The 27,543-nt window shown below is 40.8% G+C and overlaps 3 protein-coding genes across 52 annotated transcripts in view; 1 reads left to right on the top strand and 2 right to left on the bottom strand.

Annotated features, from left to right (window-relative positions):
• The window catches only part of LOC118408369 (UDP-glucuronosyltransferase 2C1-like), a 3,407-nt gene extending 2,548 nt beyond the window's left edge, over window positions 1–859 (top strand). The window contains exons 4-5 of the mRNA XM_035809134.1: window positions 263–498; window positions 837–859. Coding sequence (XP_035665027.1) covers window positions 263–498; window positions 837–859 — 259 coding nt within the window. The remainder of the gene's footprint in view (window positions 1–262; window positions 499–836) is intronic.
• A 634-nt stretch (window positions 860–1,493) lies between these two features.
• On the bottom strand, window positions 1,494–2,337 carry LOC118408368 (tubulin alpha chain-like). The gene is made up of 2 exons (XM_035809133.1): window positions 2,021–2,337; window positions 1,494–1,641 (listed from the first exon to the last, which is right to left on the bottom strand). Exons 1-2 carry the CDS (start codon window positions 2,335–2,337, stop codon window positions 1,533–1,535), a joined length of 426 nt encoding a protein of 141 aa, XP_035665026.1. The 3' UTR covers window positions 1,494–1,532.
• Window positions 2,338–4,836: 2,499 nt separating this feature from the next.
• The window catches only part of LOC118408355 (CUGBP Elav-like family member 2), an 81,099-nt gene continuing 58,392 nt past the window's right edge, over window positions 4,837–27,543 (bottom strand). For 8 of the 50 annotated variants that reach the window (XM_035809067.1, XM_035809065.1, XM_035809062.1 and 5 more), the window contains 11 exons: window positions 26,956–27,010; window positions 25,227–25,277; window positions 24,375–24,419; window positions 22,512–22,619; window positions 19,231–19,275; window positions 17,206–17,439; window positions 15,674–15,712; window positions 14,126–14,209; window positions 13,447–13,590; window positions 12,808–12,952; window positions 4,837–10,128 (listed from right to left, as the gene is read on the bottom strand). In XM_035809067.1, the coding sequence (XP_035664960.1) occupies window positions 12,825–12,952; window positions 13,447–13,590; window positions 14,126–14,209; window positions 15,674–15,712; window positions 17,206–17,439; window positions 19,231–19,275; window positions 22,512–22,619; window positions 24,375–24,419; window positions 25,227–25,277; window positions 26,956–27,010 (933 nt within the window). In that variant the 3' untranslated portion in view covers window positions 4,837–10,128; window positions 12,808–12,824. The remainder of the gene's footprint in view (window positions 10,129–12,807; window positions 12,953–13,446; window positions 13,591–14,125; window positions 14,210–15,673; window positions 15,713–17,205; window positions 17,440–19,230; window positions 19,276–22,511; window positions 22,620–24,374; window positions 24,420–25,226; window positions 25,278–26,955; window positions 27,011–27,543) is intronic. The other 42 variants (XM_035809081.1, XM_035809092.1, XM_035809091.1 and 39 more) reach the window with 32 other exon arrangements.

Below are 27,543 nucleotides of genomic sequence, written 5' to 3'. Positions count from 1 at the left end.
ATCACACATACACACACACACACACACATACATTCACACATTCACATATACACACCCTAGCACTTACAGGTCCATTGCCTTTTATGATATCACCTATCTTTGATGTAGTGTGCAGCAATTCGGTATCAAAGCACGATTCGTGAATTGTTGTTCAGCAACGCGTTGCTTAACGAAGTGAGTTCACCTTGGATTCCACGAATTAAACCATAAGAGTGATGGTCTCTTAGATTCTTCACAATCTGTTTTATTTCCTGCTTGCCAGCTACCGTGAGACGGCAGCCCGCCTGTCCCGCCTGCACCGTGACCAGCCCCAATCACCCATGGAGCGGGCCGTCTGGTGGATAGAACACGTCATCAAACATGGCGGACTGCCCCATCTCCGCGCACGCGCCGTGGAGCTGCTGTGGTACCAGTACTACCTGCTGGACGTGGCTGCGTTCCTGCTAGCCGTGTGTGCAGCTGTCCTGGGTACCCTGTGGTACAGCTGTTCGCTCGTCTGTAGGAAGATTTGTCTCAGTAGACATTTTGGAAGTATGCAAATAATGGCAGGTGATAAGATGACTTTTATTAAATCATTACCCGGCAGGTAATCCCTTCTCTGTATACACGATAAATAAAGATGTGGTGACATCGCATGGAAACCTTTGGCACTCCTGATTCTTTGTCCAAAACAACCTGAAGACAAACAGCAGATTGGTTCATCCTTTTCATGTCAACTAATGTAATAAATGTCGTTCTAGATGTATGTAAAGACGTCTGGATGTATCCGTGAAAGTTTCAGGCCTAATTCCTTGTTCTATCTAAAATTTTATAGTTGCTACATACCCTCTTCACAGCCAAATCTGCAGTACCGCAGTAAAGTGATGCATATCATGACATTCAAATGATTCAAATAAGGACTTAATTTACACAATTAATGAGAAAAATCTATAATTCCAGTTTGTTTCGGTTGCTTTTATCTAAATTAGTGAAACATCAGCACAAATGACACGGAGAGGTCATCACTTTGTATGTATGTTTGAACCTTTGTTTATTCATGAAAGCCCAAATCGGCCTGCAGGCCACTTTTCATTGAGGTCATGAGAGAAGAGGCAAGGGTCAGATAAAATATAACAGAGATACAGTTTACGTCATTAACGAGCTTAATGGATTCCAGTGCCTGGGTGTTTTCTTTTAATTTTGGCGTTGGTAAAATCGTCTGTGTCTGCTGTGTGCTGTAAGGCTATGGATGGGGTTTCACAGTATCTAATATTCCTCCCCCTCCTCCTCGCCTTCCTCTTCAACGGAGTCGACGCCAACCTCCTCGTAGTCCTTCTCCAGGGCGGCCAGGTCCTCGCGGGCCTCGGAGAACTCCCCCTCCTCCATGCCTTCTCCGACGTACCTGAACAACAGAGGGTCCAGGTTAGTAAGGAGAACTCTCCCTCCTCCATGCCTTCTCCGACGTACCTGAGCAACAGAGGGTCTGGGTTAGTAAGGAGAACTCTCCCTCCTCCATACCCTCTCCGACGTACCTGAACAACAGAGGGTCCGGGTTAGTAAGGAGAACTCTCCCTCCTCCATGCCTTCTCCGACGTACCTGCACAACAGAGGGTCCGGGTTAGTAAGGAAAACTCACCCTCCTCCATGCCCTCTCCGACGTACCTACAGACACAAATACATACAAAAGATGCATACATCAAAATTATGCTACAAACAGATTTGTATACTAGTATAACTTTAGATGTCAGAACTCCCATAATGCAAAAATTGGTAAAGGTATCAAGGACTGCTCTGCTAAATATTAGAAAAGAATACCGAAAATAGGCTAGTCTAATGACTTGAGCCTACTCTGTTGTAATACTATATCAAAGAATTATGTTAGTCCTTATTGTTATGTTAGCTAGGTTGTTAAACTTTATCCTATACCTCCATTTTGTACTTTGTGTCACACATTGTACCATTATTATAGGTTCCTGGTTGGTCAATCACTTTCGGCTATATCTGGTTAGTGGGTCTTACAAAACAGAGAAGCGGATCTTACCAGTGCACGAAGGCGCGCTTGGCGTACATCAGGTCGAACTTGTGGTCCAGACGGGCCCAGGCCTCAGCGATGGCGGTGGTGTTGCTCAACATGCACACGGCACGCTGCACCTTGGCCAGGTCTCCACCAGGTACCACGGTGGGTGGCTGGTAGTTGATGCCGACCTTGAAGCCAGTGGGGCACCAGTCGACGAACTGGATGGTACGCTTGGTCTTGATGGTGGCGATGGCTGCGTTGACGTCCTTGGGGACCACGTCACCACGGTACAGCAGACAGCACGCCATGTACTTGCCGTGGCGAGGGTCGCACTTCACCATCTATACGGCGGGTTGTGCGCTTTGCTTCTGAAGGATAATAACACTTCCTGTCCAATTGCAAAATGTTCAGATGCTTTTAGGTTGAGTATATCTTTGGTGTGGTGACTCCGAGCGAATTTTGATGTGATTACTCCGAGTGAGCTCGCCGGAGTGAGTGAGTGATAATTTTGATGTAACGTTATGCATCTTGTTTACGTGTGTCTGCAGGTACGTCGGAGAAGGCATGGAGGAGGGAGAGTTCTCCTTACTAACCCAGACCCTCTGTTGTTCAGGTACGTCGGAGAGGGCATGGAGGAGGGAGAGTTCTCCGAGGCCCGCGAGGATCTGGCCGCCCTGGAGAAGGATTGCGAGGAGGTTGGCGTCGACTCCGTTGAAGAGGAGTATTAGATACTGTGAAACCCCATCCACAGCCCTACAGCACACAACGGGCACTCACGATTTGATGACGCCAGAATTAAAAGAAAACACCTGAAATCCATTAAGCTCGTTAGGACTTTTAAAGACGTAAATTGTATCTCTGTTATATACGTAGCCTGAGCCTTGCCTCTTCCCTCATGACCTCAATGAAAAGTGGTGGCAGGCCGATTTGAGCTTTCATGAATATCCAAACATACAGTGATGACCTCTATATCATTTGTGCTGATGTTTCACTAATTTAGATAAAAGCAACCGAAACAAACTAGAATTACAGTTTTTCTCATTAATCATGTAAATGAGGTCCTTATTGAATAAAGAATAAATCGTTTGTTGAATCGTCTGCTTTGGTTACAATCATTCAGTGTCTGTTCAAGGTCGCCCCCCTCCCCAAGTTGGTGGTTTCACTATTCAGCATTTCTGCAGCATCGAGCAATGTATTTCGATTCTTTGTTTCACGTTAACCTGAAAACGCCAATAGGCACCAGCTTTTGGTTGCTGTAACAGCAACAAATGACTAATGACACAAATGCATCCTAGTCTTCTGTAACATCAACGTTAGCTTTTAACGTAATGTATTGGCAATCATCGTACAAGTATCATCAACAATATATAGACAATAACAACTCAGTAGACTTTCAAGCGACTTTCTCCTTTAAAACTGAAATGCCTGCGTCTTCACTGAGGAGAAGGCAGTTTTCTATAAATGTCATTCGATCGTCACAGTCAGGAATACACATGCCAAGTAATATGCTTCGTCTGATTTGATATTCGTTTACACCGTGTAGCCTAGCGGTCTGAATTGGCACTGCAACCTTGTAAACCTGTCAACAGCGCCTACCTAGAATATTTCAAATTTGAGCGCAAATGACTGACTGGTAGCTTTAGTACACAATATGCCTTCAGAAGAGAGTAGGCGTATGTCTTGTGTGCTTGAAGAAGTGTGTTGCTTAATTGTGGGTTTATTACTATGGCTCACAGGTTTCATAAAATATCAACATTTACAATTAAGTATGGGATTGTTCTGCCAGCTCATTTCTGTGATGAAGAAGAGTGATGGATGTCACTCGAATCGTCCGGAAGTAAATATCCGTTTTTTCCCAGTTGCAGAGATTGAATTGTACTTGAATATTATTCAACTGGATGTCGAAAAAGTCCATTGTAGTTTGATGCTTGTGAAAAGACAAGATTTTTTTGCTGCATCATAGCTTTCTTTCATTTCTCGGGGCATGTTTGACTTTTCAAACTGAATTGACTATAGATAAGCTAGTGTGCCTACTCATCTTCAACTACATGTATACCTAATTTAGTCTTTGCACTTAGTACAGACATGCATTCATGCATATCAAAAAAGTATCAAAGTTAGTTCTGATAGTTGACCAAATTGAATTCACTTCTGAGAGCATTGCCATGACTGTTAAGCCATAGCAGATGCTGTATATAGGGCAGATAGGAATTATTGTTGAAGAGGTTCGTCAGTCTAGATTAAGGGGTGGGTACCAGTACAGAAAATTCAAGTCCGGTTTAGGTCCAGAGGATTAGGTCCAGGTTTGAACCTGATTCACTATGTGAAAACTTATTCTGTTTGGTGGAGCATTCTACTCCCATGGACATTTTAAAATCCTACAAGGCTAACTGCCTCTGTATGATTGTACTAACTGCGTCTGACTGTAAAACTTGGGAGATACGACTATAAACTCTCCTCTACTTCGCTCTGGTCATTTTCTTTGACCGGTAAGCCCCGAAACGTTTGAAAGTTGGTTCATATTATCTGTTAATTTCCTATTAGGTCCAACATCCGGTCCAGCTCATTTTTTCAGGTCCGCTTTTCTCGGACCGGTCCAACAAGAAAAAAACGACTTGGTACCCCTAGTCTAGATCCATGCTAGTCCTTGGACATAGTCTCACGAGATATACTGAGCAGACATTGAAAATCTGGAGATACGTGTTTAACTAGTTTTCAACTCATCACTGATTGAAGAATTATTTTATCAACTAATAAGAACTAGGATTTTAATATGGTCAATATTGTTGTGTTATCATTATCGTAATACAAATAACATATTCAAAATAAGGAACGAGAACTCACAGCAATAGCTTTATTTCAAAATAGAACTACATCAAATTCTGTGTACAAATTAGACGGCAGAGTACTATAACATTCAACATCTAGTGGGAACCCTCAAGTCCCAGCTCTAAGCAATTTTCACTGCTTAAGGCTCAAACACCCCTATTTCTGAGAGTGGTACATTCCTACCGCATGACTGGGCAGTTTCCATTTCCCTAGGAAAGGGGTGGGAAGCTTGATTTGTGATCATTGGCCTCTTGTGCATTTAAAATACACTGCATTTTCAATGCAGCAACTTTAAAACAAGGATTCACTTCCCAAAATTTCCTACAAACTATCTTAAACTCAGTGATTGTCATTTCTAAAACTTTCAGTCACGGATGGTCAAAAATCCATCTGCTCAAACTGCCAATCATGTTGGAACAGTCCACTCAGAAACAGGGGTGCCCAAGCCTCTCCTATTTTCCACATCGTAGCACCTCAGTGAGAACTTTCAGGACAACTTTTTAGTGTTTTTTTTTTCCACTTGAACAAGGAAAAGCGACGTCTTGCCTCCAGCCACAAGTTTTGGTCACTAGTTTAAGTACACTTGTTTTCTCACACATCACTCCGTTACCATGGATACCAATGCTGACCTCTGACCTCTAGAACAAAGCCAAAGTTCCAGCCAATGAGCAACAATGGATTCATCAATGTCATGGTTTGGGAATGGCAACAACAGAGCGGTCGTAACGAAGGCATGTCTGCCTGTCACTGACCTGAAATGGCTTTTGTTTTTTCTTAAGACTGGAAAATTGTCTTGGAATGCTGGTACAAACTAAAGACGTTGCAAGGACAACATTGGTATCACCCGGTCCCCTCTCCTTTCTTAAGCAACCCCTGATTGTTGTTCTGGTCTAAGACGCTCTCTAAGTTCTCTCTCAACCTTGTGTTTTTTTTTTACGCCATCTGATAAAATATATATTATAAATACTCTGCATTAGAAAAATATGTGACACGTCACGGAACACAAACCGACAAACGAAAAAACGCAACACGTGAGGACGGTAATGCAGAGGTGGGCAAGCCAGAAGGAGCACAAGTAACACGACAGATGAGGTCACATGATCATCTCCAGTGCATCCTGGGATTGGTGTCAGCAGGTGGTAAAGGTCAAATGTTACAGGTCAAAGGTGATAGGTTGCCTGCTGTGATGTCCCGATGCAGCATTACAAAGCAGCAATGCGGGTTACAAAAAAATGTTGTCTTTTTTCTTGTACGTTTCTGACAACCCAGAGTGCTGAATGCAGGACAGTTGTGTTTGCTTGTGTATAAAACCTGGTACCCCCCCCCCCCCCCCAAGCCCAAAGGACATGGCGAATGTTTGCGAGACATGTGAAGCATACAGCGATGTTTACATCAAGGCTCACAGCTTGAAGCCAAAGCAGCAAGAGATGGCTGTGTACATGAAAGGGGGATGTTTTGGCACAGAAAAGTTGGGTTTGCAAGACATGGATGTGAAAACGGCTTGACAGATGCATTTTGGCACTTATGTTGAGGTTCATGCATGGATTGTTCAAATCTGCAAGACTTTGCAACAACTTTTGGTCAATTTAGAGAAAGAACTGCAGTTTAAGTTTTGCCCATTTTGCTTTAAAAATTTGCCAAACAGTTGGAAAATTAGTTTTTCACATCGCATGGTTGTATTTTGATGGATGAACATGAGATGTCTCATGTCTCCTCAGCAGACTGTGAGGTTCTGAATGTAGTAAAGGTTCACAGACGTGTGTTTTCTTCCACCTTGTGCACAGTAATGTCTGGTTAAACTTGGTTAAGGTTGCTGGACACCACATTTCACCGTGTAACAACCGTTAAACGCACCACACGACAGCGGGAGGGTTGGCACAGCTACGCTACTGGGACGGACACGATTATTAGCGTGTGTTTGCGTGTGTAACATGATTGGTTAAAGTGGGATGGAGTGGCGGAGCGCTCGGTGGGAGCCTGTAAATACGATACGGACAATGGCATGACCGCTCCGATGGTTCGGAGCACGTGGACGCACAAATGACACACAGGAACACAGACTTGAGATGACGGCACACAAATTTTTAATAAGTGCAACAACACCGGGATGGATGTTACAACAGTGACTGGGTTACAAACGAGCTCTACAGACGCTAGAGTCAGCGAGATAGAAGTTTTCTCTTTTCCTCGTTAAATATGCAACCTCCAAGCAGAACAGCAAAAACAAAAAATGAACCAAGGCAAGAGAGAGGATTGAGGAGACTTTCACCAATGAGAAGTCAGAACCACTTGCACGTTTCTACTCAGCCACAATCAAATAAATGAAACAAAAAAAGTTCCGCATGCACGTACATTTCACTTACGATCTTCTCTACATATAATACGATAAATAAACCATTGTGTTCTTTCTTTACTGCAATCACGTTTAAGTACCAACACTTTGGACTTGCCACACCAAAACAAATTGCAACCATTTTGTACTAGATATACTCTGCTATTATATATGATATATCTCATGCAAATAAAAGGAAAACATTACAAAACTAACAGAAACAGAGAGAGTGAGTGAGAGAGTAGATAAGGGAGGTTTCAGTAATTTAGCGAAACGACACATCATGCCACGATGTGAAACGCTCACAAACAAAAACAGGTAAACAAACAGAACAACAAAAAACACAACAGTTTTTGGCACCTATTGCATCTCCTGTGTACATAGGCTGAAGTGGTCTCATCCTGCGCACCAAATATGGGCATGTTCTACTGGCCTGACCAATCAGACGCAACTTCCAAATCACATGACCACTACAAATATGGTCACGACCTTCAGTCAACTTTTGTGATTGGTCATGTATGATCACATGATCAATTCCATATTTGGGCATATTCTGAGACCATCACAACAAAGACAAAGAACATAAGCTTCCGTAACTATGGAAACAAATACCACTATAAATGAAGGTTAATAGTTAAGTAAATTATGTGATTAAGTAACTTGACCTTAATTAACCATCTCTCGTTATCATACTAATTTCTTTGGCTTTCCCGTTTGGTATCATATTACACCAAAGGGTTACAATCTCAGTAAGTACTTCTCCTCTCCCAAAATTATCAGATATGTTTCAACAAAAAGGAACAACTTACAACAAAAATCTCAGGAATTCCACCATACCACGTGGCAAGGATCAACAACTTGTAGTAGCAAAATACTTGATAATAATAATCGTTGCACTCTAAGTACAATCATATCACAACGTTTCAACATTGAGAAGTGTAGGTACATGGCGAACACTGTTCACTTACACAGCTAGGAGTCACAGTGCCACAATTTCTTAAGCATGAGACTGGGATGTCATCCGATACAAGACATCGCAATGGTGCGTAGCAATATTGTAGCAATACTGAATAGGGGTGGCAACAACATACAGTACATGGTAGGAACACTCTTGAAATGGGAACATTCCGAAAAGGAACAGAAACAAAACCATCCACAGTCGAACGTCGTCATGGCGAACTGTCTACAAGGCTGGGAGCCAATAAATAAACAGACTAACATGAACACAGGAAGGTCTCCCTGGTGTGATACCTCGCTGCCTATGACAGGGTTTCTCTCCAGTGCGAAGCTTACACGGTTACACACCAGTGTGTGAAACTAAACAACTCCTCTGCACAGGCTAGCTCAGCACAGTTCTACTTCTGAAGTCTCACAAAGGGACACAAAATTTCCTCTTTTTCTTCTAAACGGAACACTGGACTAAACAAAAATCTCCCTTGTCGAAATATAGCTCTTTATTTTCCACATGGCACTTTGTATATATCAACATTTTGGCCTTCTTTCTTCACTAACAAACTTTCTTTCAACAGTCAACAAATTTGGTCAGTCTGCTTTTCCTCTAACATAAGTACAGAGGGACAATATTAACACTTTCAAATCTCTTGAGTCACGAACACTGTTTTACACAGAGACCAGTCTTACTATCTCTCCCTGAAGGCAAACTAGTCTCAGCACGTAAAAGTCTGGCCACTACTCTAGTGGCAACATTCAACAACTCAAAAGCACAAAACCAAGAACAGTTTTCTTCTTACATGCTCAAATGGGCACTTCTTAGTTTAACACAGAACTTGTTTTTAGTTTCTTAAACAGGCAGACTGGTAAAGTTCCAAACAAAATGAGAACACAACAAGCCACGGAGCAGGCTCTCAGCTCTAAGAATTCTGAAGTTTCGTACAAGTGCAGCATTTAAAGTCACACCGACACACGGAGTCCAAGTTACTAAGGTACTCTCTGACACTACACACTTAACAAGTAGCTTTTACAGACGTTATCATGGCATATACCTGCAACCTGCACACCCCTGCAGAATGGCACATCCCCCTCTCCACACAGTGGATAGTAGGGGGAACACGCTGTGGAATGTACCATGGCAATTTCTAGGGATGATAGTCACATTACTGTAGAGTACATTTTTGACCAAAAAAAAGCATGATTTTCCATTTCTGTCTGGGCCTTTTTTCAAACAATACCCTGGATAGCTGGACATATCTTCAGATCTATGAGAAGTTCTTCAAACTTTAAAAAAAGCAACAAAAATGTAAATTTTCACTGTTGTTAAGTAAAAAAATCAATCTTTTAAGTCTTTGCTCTTTTCTTCACAAAGCCATCAGCACTTTTTGACTTTTGGCCCTTCTTCAAAAAATGTTCATTGTATCTTCCACTGCAAAGTGACCAATCCCTCAACAAAAGTGGCACGTACCTCTTAGAAAATTACTTCATACAGAATTCTTTGTACACATTGAGAAGTATGGCACATACCACTGTGTCAAGCAGGGGTGGGCAGGTTCACAGTTTCAGCATGCTAGTACAAGTGTCTACAGAAGTTTTTCCCTTCCAAAATGCAGATCAACCTTGCCACCCCCATGAAAGATAGAACAGTCCATCCTCATTTTCTGTAGAAAATGTTGCTTGTCTCAAAAAAGAACTTTGGCAACATGAAATTTTTTTTGGCAACATCTGATGCTGGACTGGTCCATTCCAAACACGGGGGTGTGGAAGGCGAGTGCATTTTGGAAGGGGGTAAAACAGATCTACAGTTCACAGTATGTGAAGATGGCAGCCATGGAAACCAAATGCTTGGGCACATGCTCGCTCAGAGAGGAACATGCGCGTAAACGGACGTACGCAAACGAGCGAGTGACACGAGTGTGAACGATACGTACGGGCACGTGGGAAGCAGAGAACACGGTAACCACGGTTACAGCACGTGTCAGAGACGGACCCACACTCAATACGCAACGTGACAGGCAATCTAGGAAAAACCAAAGATGGAGAAGGATCTTGTTAATGAGAAAAAACAGTACAAGCTTTGTTTGAAACATCTTACGTACTTACAGCGAACAGAAAGTGTACTTGAAGAGTACATGTGGGTGTTGAAGTGCGGCCGGAAAATACGAGAAACATTTTCCTCGCCGCAGAAATTTCACAGGAAGAAACAGAGATAGTTTTTGCACTTCTGTGATGCACAGGAATCAATTTTTCAGTTTTCACATTTTTGTTTTGTTTTTACTGACTTTTCTCTACTTTTAAAGAGACCATGAGGTCTGGAGGTCCGTACAGAAAATGCGGAAGCGACAAACACGTATGGGACGCGAATTTGACGAGCATGATGGACATGCCATGGCGGAAACACGATCGGTCTCGACAGACGACCCACATGTACAACATTATATGTTCTGGCAATGGGAATTGTTACCAAAATGCAACAGAAACAACAACAACAAATAAAAAATGCATCCGACCAAAAGCATGACCGATACAAAATGGAATAAAAGACTACGTATATGCTGACTCTTTGGAAGTAAAAGCAAAAATATATCGGTTAATCAGGACTGACATTGTTGCAAAGTACAGTAGCAATACAGGAGAGTTGGAACAGTGGTACAGAGTGGAGGTGGGGAGGGGGGCCAAATGGGGGAGGGGGGCAACACTGGGCTGAGGGTCTGAGTCATTCACTTGTAAACTAACTTACATCTTAGTGTGTAATAGCCATGCGATGATTGAAGAAAAAATAAACTTAAAACATTTGTGGGAGTTGCAGTCTTTAGATAACAAAGTAAATTGCACTTTTCAAGCATGAATTTACTCAATTTAACATTAAGTCTGTGAACACTTGCAACATGAATGCTGATGTTCCTAAAAGGTGCAATCGAAATGATTTTCAGGGAAATCCACTTGAATTTTCAAATTGGGAAATTTGGGAATCTTACAGTTTAAAATCAGAGCGTAGAGTCAGTTGGAACAGACAAGTTTTAACTGTTGATGTAGAAGGTTTCAAGCAACTATCATGACAGTGTAAGAACTGATATCATATTTCAATGCAAAGTCTGTTCATACCACTGAAGGGCACAAAAAGTCATTTTCTTACTGCCAATTCTACGTGTTGTGAATTACTGGAGGTTTATAACTTCTTCTTCTTCTTCTTCATATCAGTGCCCTCAATCTTGGAGAAGATTATTATGGCACAAAACTGGTACCTATCATGTTATGATCAGACCACCCAGCCCAGCGGCCAGTATTGCTACAGTTGGAACCACAGTCCACAGTGGAAAAGGTGTGGTATGGAGCAGAACAAAGGACACTTTGCCACAATGTTGCCAACAGCATACAGTTGGGATACAATGTTGCAAAAACAGGGAGGAGAGGTGAATGTAGCAGGACGTCAGGAGGGCGAAACATCACACGTTACTTACCATCAAACTACTATAGTCACCCGGAAACTGGTTTGCAACTTCTACAGATCAGGTTACAAATAACCTTCAACGACCTTCATGTGCTGTTCTTGCTGCATGAGAAATGACCTCAAGGACAGCACTGTCCTTGGTGCTGAACGACCTTCAAAACAGCACTGTTTCCTTGTGTCAAGGACATTGCCTTATAAAGTGATCTGGATTTTTGGTTGATCCTGTCCTTGGTGTTGAATGGCTGTCCTTTGAGGTAAATGACCTTGAAAACAGGACTATGAACGGATGAATGAATGACCTTGAAAAGGGCACTGTCTCTGTTCCAAATGACCTTCAAAAATTCAGATAAATAAGTGCTTTTCAAGGCACAGTTAAGATACAATACAAATTTTTTCAAGGAGATTTCCACATATTGAATAATCAAATTTTTTTTTTGGGGGGGGGGGCACAAAATTAGCGAGATGTTGCAAACCATTTTCCCTCCTATCATCACTTTTCTCCACATCCTCAACACTGAACAATGCTGCTGGAAGACTTCAGGTGTCTGTCTCCTGATTGGTGAATCCCAGTCACATGGCCAGCCCAGCCATCCAATAACAAGGACTGACACATGTGACCACCAGATGACCAATCAGGTGAGGTGTTCCATGGCTCCGGCGGCCCCAGAGCAGAGAGTCCCAAATAGAACACTTCTCAGGTGCAGCGCTTAAACAACAAGGTCACAGCTAGTGCTACAAAAGCCAGTTTGTCAGTCATTTTCAGGCCAAAGTTTACATATACTCTTTTTGCTTCAAATTCTCAATAAAAAGTTTTAAACACAAAAAATTACCTTTATCATGGACTAAAAAATTCTGCACCAGAAGATATCAATGATTTTCAAGTTTTGTTATTTATCTACTTTCAATGATTGATTGGTAAACAAGGGTTGTTTACAAAGCGAGTCAGACTGGCTTTTGTGGCACAAACAACCAAGTTCTTCTCAAACTAACAGCCGGTACTGTTCTAAAGTCCAGAAACTTTCAGTTTTATTTTATGTTCCCAGACCTCATGGAAGACCCTGACTGATATTTTGTAATGTTTTACCCAAAAGTGTCAAAAAACTAATATACACAAACGACAAAAAATGTTAAATCTAAGCAAAAACTACACACAGAAACAGTTTTTCCAGCTGCCAGTTTGCTTAGCACTTGGTGCACAGGACGCATGACACATACGGGAATCGTCACACCTTACCCCAGGATACGTACCATTAAGTATCAGGCCTTTAGTACGGCTTGTTTGCGTCCTTGGGACGCTTGAGTTGCACTTTCAAACGCTTCATCCCGATCTGGAACCCGTTCATGGCTTGGATGGCAGCCTGGGCGGCCACTGGATTGTCATAGCTCACGAAACCTGGGGGAAAACAAGATACAAGAAAAACGTTTCAACTTATGTCATAGCTCACATAACCTAGGGAATATACGATACACAGAAAATGAAAAAAAATTCAACTTTGTTTCTACCAATGTCATAGCTCACAAAACCTGGGGAAAATAGGGTACACGGAAAATTCAACTTTGTTTCCTTTCAACACTATGGCTCGCTAGTATGGAATAGTCTTTCACTCATTACACAACCAAAGGAGCATTTTAAATTGTATTGCAACAACCTCACCATCATAATTTCCTTTGCTGTAAGTGCGTAATTGTGTTTATTTGCTTATATTGAGTACTTGTCGATATATGTGATGTTCTAATGTGTTTGATGTTATACAATCACATGCACATATACAATCACACGCACATGTACAATATCCCAGACTTGACTGAAAAGCAGGTCAAAGGATCTGAGTGTATTGCCCTGGAAAAACAATAAAGTGAAGAGTGAAAGAAGAGAAAGTCCCATACCGAAACACTTGCTGAGGTTGGTCTGTTTGTCGATGAAGACTTTGGCGCTGATGACGTTTCCGAAGGGCATGAAGGTCTGCATGAGATCCTGGTCTCCAAACTCCTGCGGGAGGTGGTAGATGAACAGGTTCGCTCCCTCAGGACCTAAGGAGGGATTCAAGACGTCTTAGAAAACTCAAGGAGGTTCTTGGAACATGTTGCATAAAGATGTTTTTAAAGAAGCTAGCACCGGAGTAAAGAACTTCAAGTGGAAATATATTACTTCACCTTTCCTCTTAATATGCTCCTTCAAAGAGGCAAAAATGTCTTAAGAACCTTCCAAGCTTGATTCTTCAAGATGTTGGCATTGGCATCTTATTGTAACTTTCAACTTCTTGTGACCTCTTAAAAGATTTAGTAAATGTTAGTTCTGTATTAGGTCCCTCATACAAGCTTTAGGTAGAACCAGCAAGCAATACCACCATCTAAAGTTAGTTAACTAATTCAAATGGCTACTGACTTAAATTTAAACCTTGGGTTAGTTTTTATCTTGCTACACCCTACTTCTCCAATTATGGTACATTCCCAAGCAGCAGTAGTTTCTAGCGTCCTGGACTATTCTACTGTAGCAGAAGGGGTGTGCAGCATCATGCCGGCCCAGGAACATGCATGAGTGCACGGGAACATGAATGAGCCAGACCTTGTTGCTGCTCACCTTCCTTCTGCTTGCCGGCGGCCGTGGCGCCCATCTGACCCGCCGTGCCGTACCCGTTGGGGAATGTAGCTAAGCAAAACACACAGAAAAAAAGGGAACTCGTAAGGAAAAGGTTAACGCAGGCCTCACATTATTTCCTTGAAGCTGCACAAAACACACAGGAAAAAAAAGGAAACTCGTAAGAAACTGGTTACCAAAAGGCCTCATTTATTTCCTTGTACTAAGTTGTAGCTGTGCAAAACACACAGAAAAAAACAAGGAAACTCGTAAGAAACTGGTTACCAAAAGGCCTCACTTATTCATTTCCTTGTACTAAGTTGTAGCTGCGAAAAACACACAGAAAAAATAAAAGGAAACTCGTAAGAAACTGGGGAAAAATAACCTCCAAACATTCAGATCCATAAGTGCTTTTCAAGGCATCATAGTTAAGATTCAGTATAAATTTTTCCAAGGAGATTTCCACATATTGAATCGTTGAATTTTTTGGGGGTACAATTTTCAGCTGCACAAAACAGACACAGAAAAAAAGGAAACTTGTAAGAAACTGCAGAAAAAAGGTTACCAAAGGCCTCACTAGTTCAGTTTCATAACAGAATTTCAAGACGAAAAGGGGGGAGGGGAGTCTTTTCATTTCAACTTTATGAAGTTTTTAATAAAAGCTGCAAAACCGATTCCACTGTGGAGATAATAGATAGCAAAATAAAGAGAAAATTTACAGGACACAAAGAAAAAAAAAGATAGCAGAAAGTCAAAATTAGAAATGGAAAAATATGCAGTTCTTGATAAAGCCCTAATAGTAAGAAATTCAACCAAAAGCGATTTCACAATAGACTTTGCGTTATTGAAAAAGAGAGTGTGTTGGCTTTGAATGAAGGATCTGTTTTGGGTACAATGTACTATAAAATGAGAAAGCAAGTAAAAGATCTTTTCTAAAGCTACAGTTACTTTGTTTCCAGCCAGTTTAGTGGAGAGAGAAAACAGAAGAAATTCCTAGATCACTTCAGCACTCTTAAACAAACTGTAAAAAAGGTACAAATTCTGCTATCAAGAAAGGCAAAGACGCTCAGATTTCTAAAACCAAGAAAAACAAAGAAAAGACATGACCTGGAACATCTTTGCCTTCCTTTTACCTAGCCTTAGTGTCATCCTAGCTGGTTTCAACTAGGACGACACTCAGGCTACCTTGTGCCCAGCAGTACTCTACAAGCAGAGGTTAGTCTCCGGCTGTTTTAGGACGTTTTTATAGGACTTTTTATCAGACTTACTATCTTCATTTTGTCTCAGGAAGCATGAAGAAAATGGCCAAAAACAGCCGGAGCCTAACCTCTGCTTGGAGTACCCAGTAGTGCATGATAAAACCCTGTTCTAGAAGTGCCACACCCCGCACAAGAGTTAGCGAGCCACACCGTTAGCGTCACACACCACACCACACAGTTTCATATATTAGCTGCGCACACCAAACAGTATAACTTATCCGTTAGCTGCGCACACCACACAGTTTAACTGTTACCAGCACACACCACACAGTTTTACCTAAGTTCTGTCCTACGCTGCCCTGTCTTTGCTCCATGCCTACATGAGACAAGGCATGCAGTTACCAAATGGGGCCTCAGAACATCTTCAGACACACTTAACATAAGGTACACATAAGTAATCTCCAAGCAGATCCTACAATGGCATAAGATAGTATCAAACTGGCCAGGAGATAGTCAGCCAAGAGGTGCCCATTTGCCATGTAGCGAACCACACTCCTAAGCCAGCTTCACTCCTCTGCCAGCTTTTTTTACTATCTTATGCTACCGAAGGATCTGCTTGGAGATTACACATAAGGTGGTATGTATGGACTGAGAACACAATTGTAGTTTACACACACAAATGGGGATACAAACATGGTACACAGATACACATGGTACATGTAGCTTTAATACATTTAACACTTCCATTCCCTGGCTGTAAGAAGTGCAGAACTTTTTCTATTGTCGGGTGGCCTCAGTTCTACACTTTAATCTGTTTTTTTTTTTTAAATTTCTAAATACATCCATACGGTAATTCTTACTTCCTTCACCCTTTAAGAAAAGAATCTTCAAATTTAAGTCTGAACTATCTAGTTATTCTAGCCATATATATTTCACAATTTCTTAAGACTGAAGTGAGTGGTTCTGATATTGTAAGAGGGAGGCCCAAGTTTCTAATATATCTTCACACTAAGTCCAGGTCCTTGAAATTAATTCTAACTTTTAATCATAATGAAGTCAGCAGTAGGCAGGTGTTTTTCCAAAGCAACTGTCACTGTCAGTATACAAAAAAATGTTTTCATGCATGTCAAGCAGATCTTTTTTCAATAATTTGCTCAAGAAGATGATAACATTGACTTCCTTTCCAATCAGTGTTGCAATGACCTTTTCCAGTTTCTCTATCAGCACTTTTAGTTATAAGAAGTGCAGACAAAAGGAGGCAGTCAATAAGTTTTTGTCTTCTCTAAGCATTTTTTTTCAGGCACAAGTGATACAATAGCAATGATCAGTAGAAACAAGCAGATTTCTTCCAATCCAGGCAAATAGCTTTTAACCACAGTTAAGTATTTTGCATCCACTTTCATTGACAAGTCCTTTATAGTACAGCAGTAATTTAACTTCATCCATGTCAGCATTACAAAAACTCTGGTCGTATCAAGTCACTGACATTCTGCAAACTTGTCATGTGATCTGTTGCTATAGCAACAACTCTCCGCAATATTTTGGCTTGCAACTTTGTCCGGACACTTCAAGCAATGTCGTCAAGAATTGGCTTTTTTTTCTAAATTATAGTTTGCAATCAAATAAGAATTGTAAGTCTCCCAGAATTTCAGGAAAAGAGCTTTCTTTTGCAATAAAACAAAATATAACATGCACAAACGCAAATGGTGGGGATACAACATACAATGTCGAGGACAAAAACATCAAACGAACAATCTTGCGCATCCACAGTTTTCGGCACACAAACAACAGAACAGCCACAAGTGTTCATGCATACATTCAAGCCACACACGCTACACCCATGCGCACCAGCGCCCCCTACCAAATCACCTGCGAACTGCTGTATTCCTGAGTAAGCCTGTGATAAGGGATCCACCCCGTTACCCGCGGTCCCGCTGGCGGACAGCGCCGTGGCCGCGCCCAACGTCCCGTTCAGCGACCCCATCCCGGACAGCCCCGTCAGCGCCTGCAATCCCAGGGTGCTGTTGGGCGTCCCGAGCCCCTGGAGTCCGGCGAGCGCCCCGAGGCCCGACAGCGCCGATGTGTTTGTGTTGCCCCCTGCTCCTGGCAACGGAAACAGAAAGTCTCGTCAGAACCACCCCCGTTTCACCATGGGATCTTCCACGTCTCCTGATGGCTGTGCTGTAAATGGATCGTTCCATTTCCTTTGTATGGGGGGTTGATAAGGGGCATACTTTCCTTTTTGTTCGCCCCAGTGAGAGGTAAAAATTCAGTCAAAATTTTCTAATCTAAAGAATAAGATATATCCTTCCACTACCCGTTGCAGAATGGAATCATCCACCTCCAATCTAAGCTAGTCTGTAAATGGATGGATCCACTGTCACTACAGGGGATTCCTGATCTGATACAAACAAGACTCAAATTAATTCTCAACTCTAAACCTCCAACTGAAGTTATATGACCACCTGGCCACCTGGTCTCTTAGATATTTTTCCTAAGGCCACACCGATTTAATCTCTTGGTTCACGGATTCGCTCGCTCCTATTTTTTTGAAAAAAAAATAAAAATAAAAATTACCACTCAGCAAATTTTCACCATTAATGAAACCATTCACCAACTTTCTGGTGTAGCAAATTGGCCTTTATATTATAAGCTCCTTAAAGTGTGGGTACAGGTACTGTTACTGTACAATAATAGCGTTTTTGTACTTTTTTCAAGCTGAAAACTTTTTTTTCTTTATGTTTTGGATTAGTCGTTACCTTTACCCCAACCATTTTACAATTTTTATTTTTATTTTTATATCGCCCTCTCGCTCCATATTTTTTTATGAAAAAATCCGTGAACCAAGAAATTGAATTGGTGTGGCCTAATGACACAAGCATTAACCCTGTCTATAGACAAAGTATAGCGACCACCTGTACTCCAAAGAGACAAGATATTATCAGTTCCCTAAGTAGTCTTCTTGGGCAATTTTCCTTGTGGGTCCAGTCCATCAAAAGTTACATAGTTGTTACTTAGATGTAAAACATTGACCAAATCCTAAAACTCTTCTAACACATTGACCACAGGTTACTTGCATCAACGTTACTTTCTCCAAACTACCACAAAGTTCCACTGCCGACACTAATCATCACTCCCTGAGTAAAGGCCAGGCGTCTCTAATTAGCAACACATTGATTAAACCAGCCCAAGCTCAGACTCTAATTAACGGAGTACTAATTAGAGCCTCCCTTCTGAAAAGTCAGTCCAGCCCAGTCGGCTGTCTAATTATGACCTACACCTGATCATCACATGACCTTCAACACTTGCTTACAAAATGAAGAGAGAAAAAACGATTTTAGAAAAACTAGCAAATTTGTGGCACTTACAGCAAGACTAGAACACTTTGGTGCATAAAAAAAGAGATTTTGAACAACATACTTTTGATATCCAGTGAAAAAGTAATGAAAGTATCTGTGTTCACAGACATTAAAAATTCAAACTGTAAGTGATACCACCTACCCTAATAAATCAAATCAAAATTTCGTTAAGACGAATATTAGCAATGTGCAGGATGTAAAGTGAAAGACTTTTTTTTTCTTTCTTTCAATAGACAAGGTTTCTTCTTCACCATACATAAAAAGTAGTAATTCTGTACATATAGGAAGACCTCTTAGTCTTACTTCAGTGCAGAGTGCAGAAATTAAACTTAAAGGTTAGTGTCTTTACAGGTAAAGTTGAACCACAGACCAACTGTGATCCCACAAAAATCAGTGAGGAAGTTTCCTTATCCCCCAATAGTGACACCAGTACCTTAGCACCATGTGTTCAACCTTTATTAGGTTTACAGTGAAGTTTACTCCAGTGGTGAGGTGTGCAAAGTTTAAGTTTCTGTCGTGTGGGAGTTCAACTCACCCATGTTTGAACCATCCCAGGGCGAAGGTGACGAACTGAAAGAACCTGGGAAGAAACGTCCAATAAAAAACAGTTCTTCTTGTCTATGTTAGACTGTTGGATTGACATTTTTTTGAAAATCAAACAAAATCGTTTGCATCTGAATCATTTCCAATTATGTCAATTGTTCCAATCATTTTCATTATTTAAAAAAAACTTACATCAAATCCAGCACTTTTGCAAATGAGAATGATTTGTTTATTTCATAAAAGCAACAAAATGCAGCAAAATTATTTTATGTGATTGCATTTCAAGTGCAGTTCAGAGCTGGGTCTGAAAAGTCTTGTGTCACGAATCATATTGTTGCTCACAAGCAAAAAGAGGTCACCAGTTTTCAGAGGGATTTTAAAAGAAAGCAAAGAAAACAAAGATTTGTAGAAAAGACAGAGCAGGCTGAAATAGAAGTCACCTAAGAGCTAAGTTCTGTTTGCATTGCCCCAAAATGGATGTAAAAATCTACAGAATTCCTTCCATTCAAAAAGGGTACGGATATTAGAACAAAAAAATAGGGGGAATAAGAACAATTCAAAAATATTTTGGGACACATCTCTGTGCATTTCCTGAGATTCTACTTGTTCCATCAAGAACCTGATTTTTAATGATGTCTTTTAATTTTGTAGCACCTAATATTCCTGCAATATAAAGCGGTCTAATTAGACTGGTAACGAGCTTTCAATCTAGTTCAGAATACGGATGATGATTAAGCTGTGTCTGACAGTCCACAGATGAAAGTCAACTTAAGTGACAACTTAGAAAGGTTACTGAATTATTGCTCTGTAAAACGTTGTTCAATCGGCCGTGAATACTTAAAGAAAATCCATTTCTTGAATCTGTAATTAAGGTTCTGCTCTACAGCACTTGAAAATGAGAAACCTTTCAAGACGTCTTAAGCCATTCCTTCTCGTGATAAGGAATCTGGAATCCTTGTAATTAGAACTAAATATTCTGCTCTAGACGTGTAATTTGACACTCAGTATTTATGCCTTCTGTTATGATATATGTAATTCTGCACACCCCAAACACCCTGTGTCTTACAGATAACACATAAATGACTCGAACAATATTCAACCCTGTAACGCAGGCTTACATTAATATCTGCTTAGTCTATGCCTTTTGTTCAGCCCATTTAATTCGTCCCTAATTTCAGACCAATCTCTGAAATTGCTGGAATAATCGGAGCCGTCATATGAAAATGGATGTGAGTAGAATACGTGTGTGAATCTGTAACGCCAGTCACGTTTTTCCGTGAGGTGTTGTGCCGAAATGTTGAGATTACCCTTGTCAAGAAACTATTTCAGAAACAGGCAGTGTACTCCTTTGGGAGCACTAGCTAATACTGGAGGCAAAAACCCACTTATAGGGACCTGCACTGACTAGACTCCATGATCAACTGAGCGAATCTCCCTTGGGTCACCCAGCTCCAGAAGGGGGGAAGAGTTAGGAGAATTTGGAAGTAGGAAGATGCTTTACAACCTGGCTTTGCAGAGGCAAATACTTCAAAGTCGTAAGACATTGCCAGAAGGAATAAATGCATCAAATGAACAAAACCAAAAGCGACAGCCACCGTAAAAACACAATCTTAAGATCCTTTCGACTCCCTCAAAGACCCTTCAACCTTGCAAACCAAATATAGAGATTCCTATTGCTGCGTCTTTCAGCAAGCCCAAATCCACGGCAGAGCCTTTCATCCGTCTCCCCTCCCTCCGGCGAGAGCAGTGAAAGGCAGCCCTGCTTATCTTGTCATTTCATCAGAGCTGCTTTAGAGCCGGCGCACCAAGCATGACAAGGATTCCATCACTGTCTTTTCAAGACTTGAAAACAGAAGCTAACGCCGACCGCTGGTGACATCCGTCTTTGCTGAATGAACCTTTCCTTCTTACTGGGAGGGAACCTATATATATGTTACAGTACTTTTCTAAAGCAAGACTCTGGCTTTCTTTAGAAAAAGTAGATATTAGTAACTGAACTTGAAAACAGAAGCTAACGCCGACCGCTGGTGACATCCGTCTTTGCTGAATGAACCTCTCCTTCTTACTGGGAGGGAACCTATATATACGTTAAAGTACTTTTCAAAAGACTCTTGCTTCTTTAAAAGTTGATATTAGTATCACACTCTCAGGACTTAAACAGAAGCTAACGCCGACCACTGGTGGCATCCATCTTTGCTGAATGAGAATCTTCTTCTTACTGGGAGGGAACCTATATATACGTTACAGTACTTTTCAAAAGATTCTTGCTTCTTTAAAAAAGTAGATATTAGTATCACACTCTCAGGACTTGAAAACAGAAGCTAACGCCGACCACTGGTGACATCCGTCTTTGCTGAATGAACCTTTCCTTCTTACTGGGAGGGAACCTATACATATGTTACAGTACTTTTCAAAAGACTCTTGCTCCTTTAAAAAAGTAGATATTAGTACCGGTATCACACTCTCAGGACTTGAAAACAGAAGCTAACGCCGACCACTGGTGACATCCGTCTTTGCTGAATCAGAATTTCCTTTATACAGGGAGGGAACCTACATGTACATGTTACAGTACTTTTCAAAGCAAGATGCTGCATGGTTTCCTTGAAAACTTAAAGGAAACTTAAAGGACTTAAAGAAAAAGTAGATATTAGTATTGCAATCTACGTATAATGGCTTAGATTTGATTGTAACCAGTAGTGACCATAGTTTGGCCAGTTAAAAGTTCACAAGGACTCCCCGTTTGTAGCAGATCAACCAACCCCCATCTTGTCTGCAACACTTATTGCAGCGACTTCCCTTCCTTGTACACCCTATTAACCAAGTGTACGCATGTCACATGCGGCGCTCTTTGAGCAGAGACGCCATTTTTCACCGCTCGTTGTCTGCGACAAGTCCTTTTCTATCATCTACCGTGACATACGCTGACAGAAGTGGCAATATGAAATGGAAGTAAGACTACAGAAATAAAACTGAAGTACATGTGATCATCTCCAACTCTAAACACAATGTTGGCTACGAGAGAGAGAGACAGACAAGAAGGTAGTTGGGATACAGGATGTGTTTCTAGGACGTGTGGATAAACTAGAGGCTGCACATGCAAGGCTAATTAGGCAGGCTGTCATGCAGATGATGCAATAGGAAGTGTAGAAACATGCAAACATACAATCGCACATCAATGCAAAGCTAGCAGGAAGCCATCACAGCGAGAAGCGTCATGCCACGCCACGCAGGGGGTCTACTCACTACGGAGAGCGGAGCGAGAGGTTACGGTACCTGTACTCGACAGCGGATTGACCGCGCTGGACGAACCCGTGCCCGCCGACGCCTGATTGGCTGCCGTCGCCGCGGCCAACAACTGTTGCAATCCCAGCATATTTAGACCTGAAAGAATGTCGCCAAGGAGTGAGCAGAGGCCAAGGAGGTGTCGGGTCAATCGAAGGAGCTTTCAGCGCCGATAGACGTCAAGATTAGTGAGTCCGAAGACTGTATAAAAAAAGGGCAGTGTGACAAAAAGGTTGTGTCGTTTTTATTGATTAGTATTGGCGTGATATTTAGAGCGCCGCCATGTTGAATTAGCGCATGAGGGAGACTGTGTAACGGAGATTGTCGGCTCAGAGACAAGAAATTCTCAAGGGGAAGAACTGCAGGTTATACTTATAGAGATGAAGATCTTTCATTTGGTGGAAAAACTTTCTTGGTATAAAAAGGAAATGAATTAGAGAAATTTATAAAAAAAATGTCTCGGTATCTCTGAATTTTGATGCTTGAAATGGGGAATAGTGCATTATAACTTAGAATACAAAACGACTGGAAAAGACATGAAATTTAAGATAGTTGGATGTCCTTTCAGTTCATTTTGCTGACAGCAGAAAATTCTGCTGCTTAACACGCATTTGGAAGACAGATACAGAAGAAGACCAGCATTTTGTAGTTGACCTGCTCCATTTAGAAAGCTTTTACAAGTAGAATGGAGAGAAGACTGATATTTCTGGGAAGCAAAGTGACAATAAAAGCGTGATAATGGCTGGATGATTCGACTCGGGTCGATGATCTAAGCTACGAGGGAAAGTAAAAAGCAAACACACCATTAAACACAACAAATTTCCTCACACAAAAAATGACAGCAGCGTAGGAAATGGCCCAAAGCAAGCTGCTGCTACGATACGTGTAAATCAGGCAACACTTAACACCGAGCAGCACTTTCCGCGGGTAGGGGCTGCGCCCGCGGCGGAATCGTTAACCCGCGTGGCCCATGCATTTTCCGAGCACGACTGACGTGCCAAATAAGTGGCTCACATTAGAGCAGACAGACTGGTGTTTTCATCAGGAAGCGATGCAGGGAGCATGTATGTGGGTGATTGTGTGTGTGTGTGTGTTGAATTTAGATGCATTTTGTACTGCTGTGCAAGCTAAACAGAGTGTGTAAGAGGTGTAAAAACATATATACTAGAAGTCTAATAAAAAATAATCATAAAGGTACTTACAATGGAGGAGAATGCAATGACTAAGAAATTTTCTCAATTTATCTAGCATGTTTGTCAAGTCAGAAGAATTTAGAGAAAGCACATAACTTAATTTTTGTGCTATTTTTTTGCAAAAAAACTGATATTCAGATTCAAGGACTTGAGTGTCAAAGTCAAACATTATGCTTTGAAACTTGCCAAGAAAAATAACTTGTGAAATTTATAGGAAAAGTTCTTTTTCTATCTCATCCCCTCCCAGTAAGTTACCTGATAACAACATAAAGAGCTCCTCTGCACAACGTCTGAAACCTTTGTCCAACATTTGTTACAAAGAAACATGTAGCATTTAAATCACACAGCAAAAAAAAAAAGAATTGCTGTTTCATTTTCCTTGTAAGTATAATAACCATAAATCTAAATATTTTCTCCTCAGAAAGTCAAGTATTTTGTACATTTCCTTATTACAAAAATGTCGATAAATTTCAGGTAAATTCAAAGCATTTCTTGTAAAGAAAACAACCTGTGATATAATGTTTTTCCTAAGACCAAGAACTTTTCTGGTACTGATAGTTTCTGATCTTCTTGATAATTCTGTGCTTGGACAAGCAAAGGTGTAATTTGTGCAGAGGAGCAGAAAATAAAATAGAAATAAAAAAAATAAAAGCAAACTTGCCTCCCGAGCTGGTGCCTGTGGTTGTGTAAAGCTGTCGAATGTCGCCTGTCAGAAAACGAGGGACCGTCAAAAAACATAAAACAAACAGCCCCATGTAAACAACAACGTTGCCATGGGAACTCAAAGTACATAAAATCTGTCAATTGTGTGAGTTTTGATAAATGGTACCCAAGACTTTAAAAAAATGATTAATGTACAGATGTAAACTTGCATGCTACCAATAAAAAATACTACTTTGGGGGCTAGCTAAATTTGTGTATTGAAAGTGGAAGCAGCAAAAAAAAAAAAAAAAATTTCAACATTTTATCTTTTGAGACAGAAAAATGCTACACATGGCTAACAAAAAATGTTCAGTTTCTGAAACTTATATTTCATCGTATGAGGCTAAATCACCTGCTCCTAGTATTTTCAAAGTGCTTTGGGCAAGATTTGACAATATATTATTCAGAAAGTCAGTTTTGACCTGAACAAAGATTTTGATCTTGTTCTGTTACTTCATTACTTTTTTTCTGTTTTGGACAGCCTAAATACTGTGAGAAAGAGTGTTTCTTCTTTTAAAGAAGCATTCAAAAGGGCTAGGGCTACCTAAAGGGTAAAAAGGCACCTGTGTTTATATTAGTTAGGAAATAGAAAAACTCTTTTACTTTTAGTGCTTAGAAAAAAAAATCGATAAAAAATCTCAGCAAGTCCAATGTTTGGTGGTGACAGTTACAGCTTAAATCTATTTCACAAAGTAATACCTATTCCCAGCTGGTCATATGAAATGCAGCTATGTTAGGGGTGTGTTGCTTAGCAATATAAGAGGCCTTAAGAATATTTCCTAGAAGATGTAAGTGAGTGAGCAGAACTTGCCTCCGGAGCTGGATCCTGTGGTTGGTGTGTAAAGTTGCCGAATGTCGCCAGCTGGGAGGTGGGACAAACTCAGTCATCAACAATGACACCTTTCTACATCACTTATATATATTCTATCCAAGGTAAACCTTATTCTACAGCTTGTTGTTTTATCCCAATGCTTTGGGACAGCTTGTGCTTTGTATAGATGTGTTGATAAGTTGATATAACCAAGCTCTTTCTTTAAAAAGGTATTAAATTCTTTTCAGAAAGGTTCTATCTAATATAGTAACTATGAAAGAAGTTGTCGAATTATCAACAATCCACAAAAACAGTGTGTCAAGCTTTAGGTGTTGTAGGAAGAGGCGACCTGGGACAAGGACCTTGTAAGCAGGACGACCGAAATTTAAAGAAGATACAGCATGTTACGGCTCTGTGTGGAAGGCATAGCCAAAAAAAGTAAAATAGCAATTTCCTTTAAACGGAAATGATTACTAGGTAGATCAACTTCAGAGATGAGGTAGGTACAATTTCGTTACATTTTAAGGCATTTCTGTCTATTTCAACTATGATGACTTCTGGAGAAAAAAAAATACTGTCTGGTCTAATTTGATCATAGTCAACAGGTGCCCCCCCCCCCAAAAAATGTTCTTGAATTACACTTCCTGCATTTTAATTAGACCAAGCACCTTTTTAGTATTTTATCCACAAATCTTTTATGTGACTTCAGTGCTCGAGAAGAGAAAAAGATGCTTTCAGCATCCTTATAAGTTAAACCAAGGCAAACAGAAAAGGAAAACAAGAAATGACAGTCCAAATAGCTAGAAGAATTTTAAGTGGTGACCTCAATTTAGTAATAAAAAGCAAATCAAAGATTCAACACCCATAAATGAACATTGTACAAAGTAAAAATGAAGATTAAAAAATTGTTACATCAAACATTGACCATCTTATGTACGAATTTGTGTCTATGCTGTGTTAAGCATGTGTGGTACAATTATGTATTGGTCATGTACTGATCATGTGACGATCATGTACTGATCATGTGATGATCATGTGATGCAGGCTGAGAGTAGAAGCCACTGAAAGCTTGAACAGTCCTCCTGACACTTTTACGAAGGTATGTCACTACAAGTACACGGTAGGGGGATGGGGTTGCACAGTACAGTACTACTTTTACACTCTAGAGTTACTCAGTTGCGTATGAACCCATGAAGACAGAAAATAAAGATCTCTGATCATTTAAACATTAAGAAGCAGTATATCAGGGTAGTCAAGGGGTAACATGCACAGATCTAGAGTCACATGGACAACATGCAACAGGTGATCATGAGGGGATCATGTGACTGGGGCTATGATATCATGAGGGCATCACATGACTGTGCAGGAAGACTATGAATGAATGGCAACTGACACTGATGGTAGGGTTATGTGACTGGGAACATGGGATCCATGTGTGGATCATATGACTGGGAAAGTAGGACAATGTGACAAAAAATGCTGGATCACATTTGGGTCATGTGACATGAAATGCTGGATCACATCTGGGTCATGTGACATGAAATGCTGGATCACATGTGATGATCATGTGACTGGAAAGGTAGGATCATATGTGATGATCATGTGACAATGGAGGAGGATCATGTGATGATCATGTGACGATCATGTGACATGTGGAAGAGGATCATGTGATGATCATGTGGCAGCGGAAGAGGATCATGTGATGATCATGTGATGATACAGTACTCACCAGTGAGCTGTTGACTGAAGGCTGCCTGGTTGCCTAACGCTGCCTGCTGTAGGAGCTGTAACATCAAAAACACACCTCATCAACAGTCACGTCACAGATACAACATTAGTTCACTGGGTTCCTGATTGAACCTTGGTGGGGTATAAATACTTAGAGCTGTACATGGTGGTTAGGAAATGTTGTATGTAAGCTGGAGAAGACACACTAGTGATCTAGATCTGTGCTTACCTATTACAACATACCCATAGACATGTGATTATCTGTACATACTATGAATGATCTAGCCGTCCCTACTGTGCTACATAGTGTATTTTTTAGTCCTAAAGCATGCTCCTTACTCAAGTTGCAAGTACACTAAAGACTAGGCTACTGGCATATAAAACATACAGTAGACAGTCGACAATGTGCTTTGACTGAAAGAAGTTATTTTGTGGTAATTGTACCACTTAAAATGGGGTTGTTTTTGCACTTGAAAAAAACATGTTAGTTATTGTTACCTTCCAAACATTAACAATTTATATTTCATAGAATAAGAATTGTTTTTATGTTGCTTTTCTTCACTTGTTGTACATGTATATGCCAGGTAGC

Source organism: Branchiostoma floridae, unplaced genomic scaffold, assembly GCF_000003815.2.
Source record: "Branchiostoma floridae strain S238N-H82 unplaced genomic scaffold, Bfl_VNyyK Sc7u5tJ_1578, whole genome shotgun sequence".
Lineage (NCBI taxonomy): Eukaryota > Metazoa > Chordata > Leptocardii > Amphioxiformes > Branchiostomatidae > Branchiostoma > Branchiostoma floridae.
Note: the sequence above shows the minus strand (reverse complement) of the source record. Positions and strands in the feature narration are given on the sequence as shown.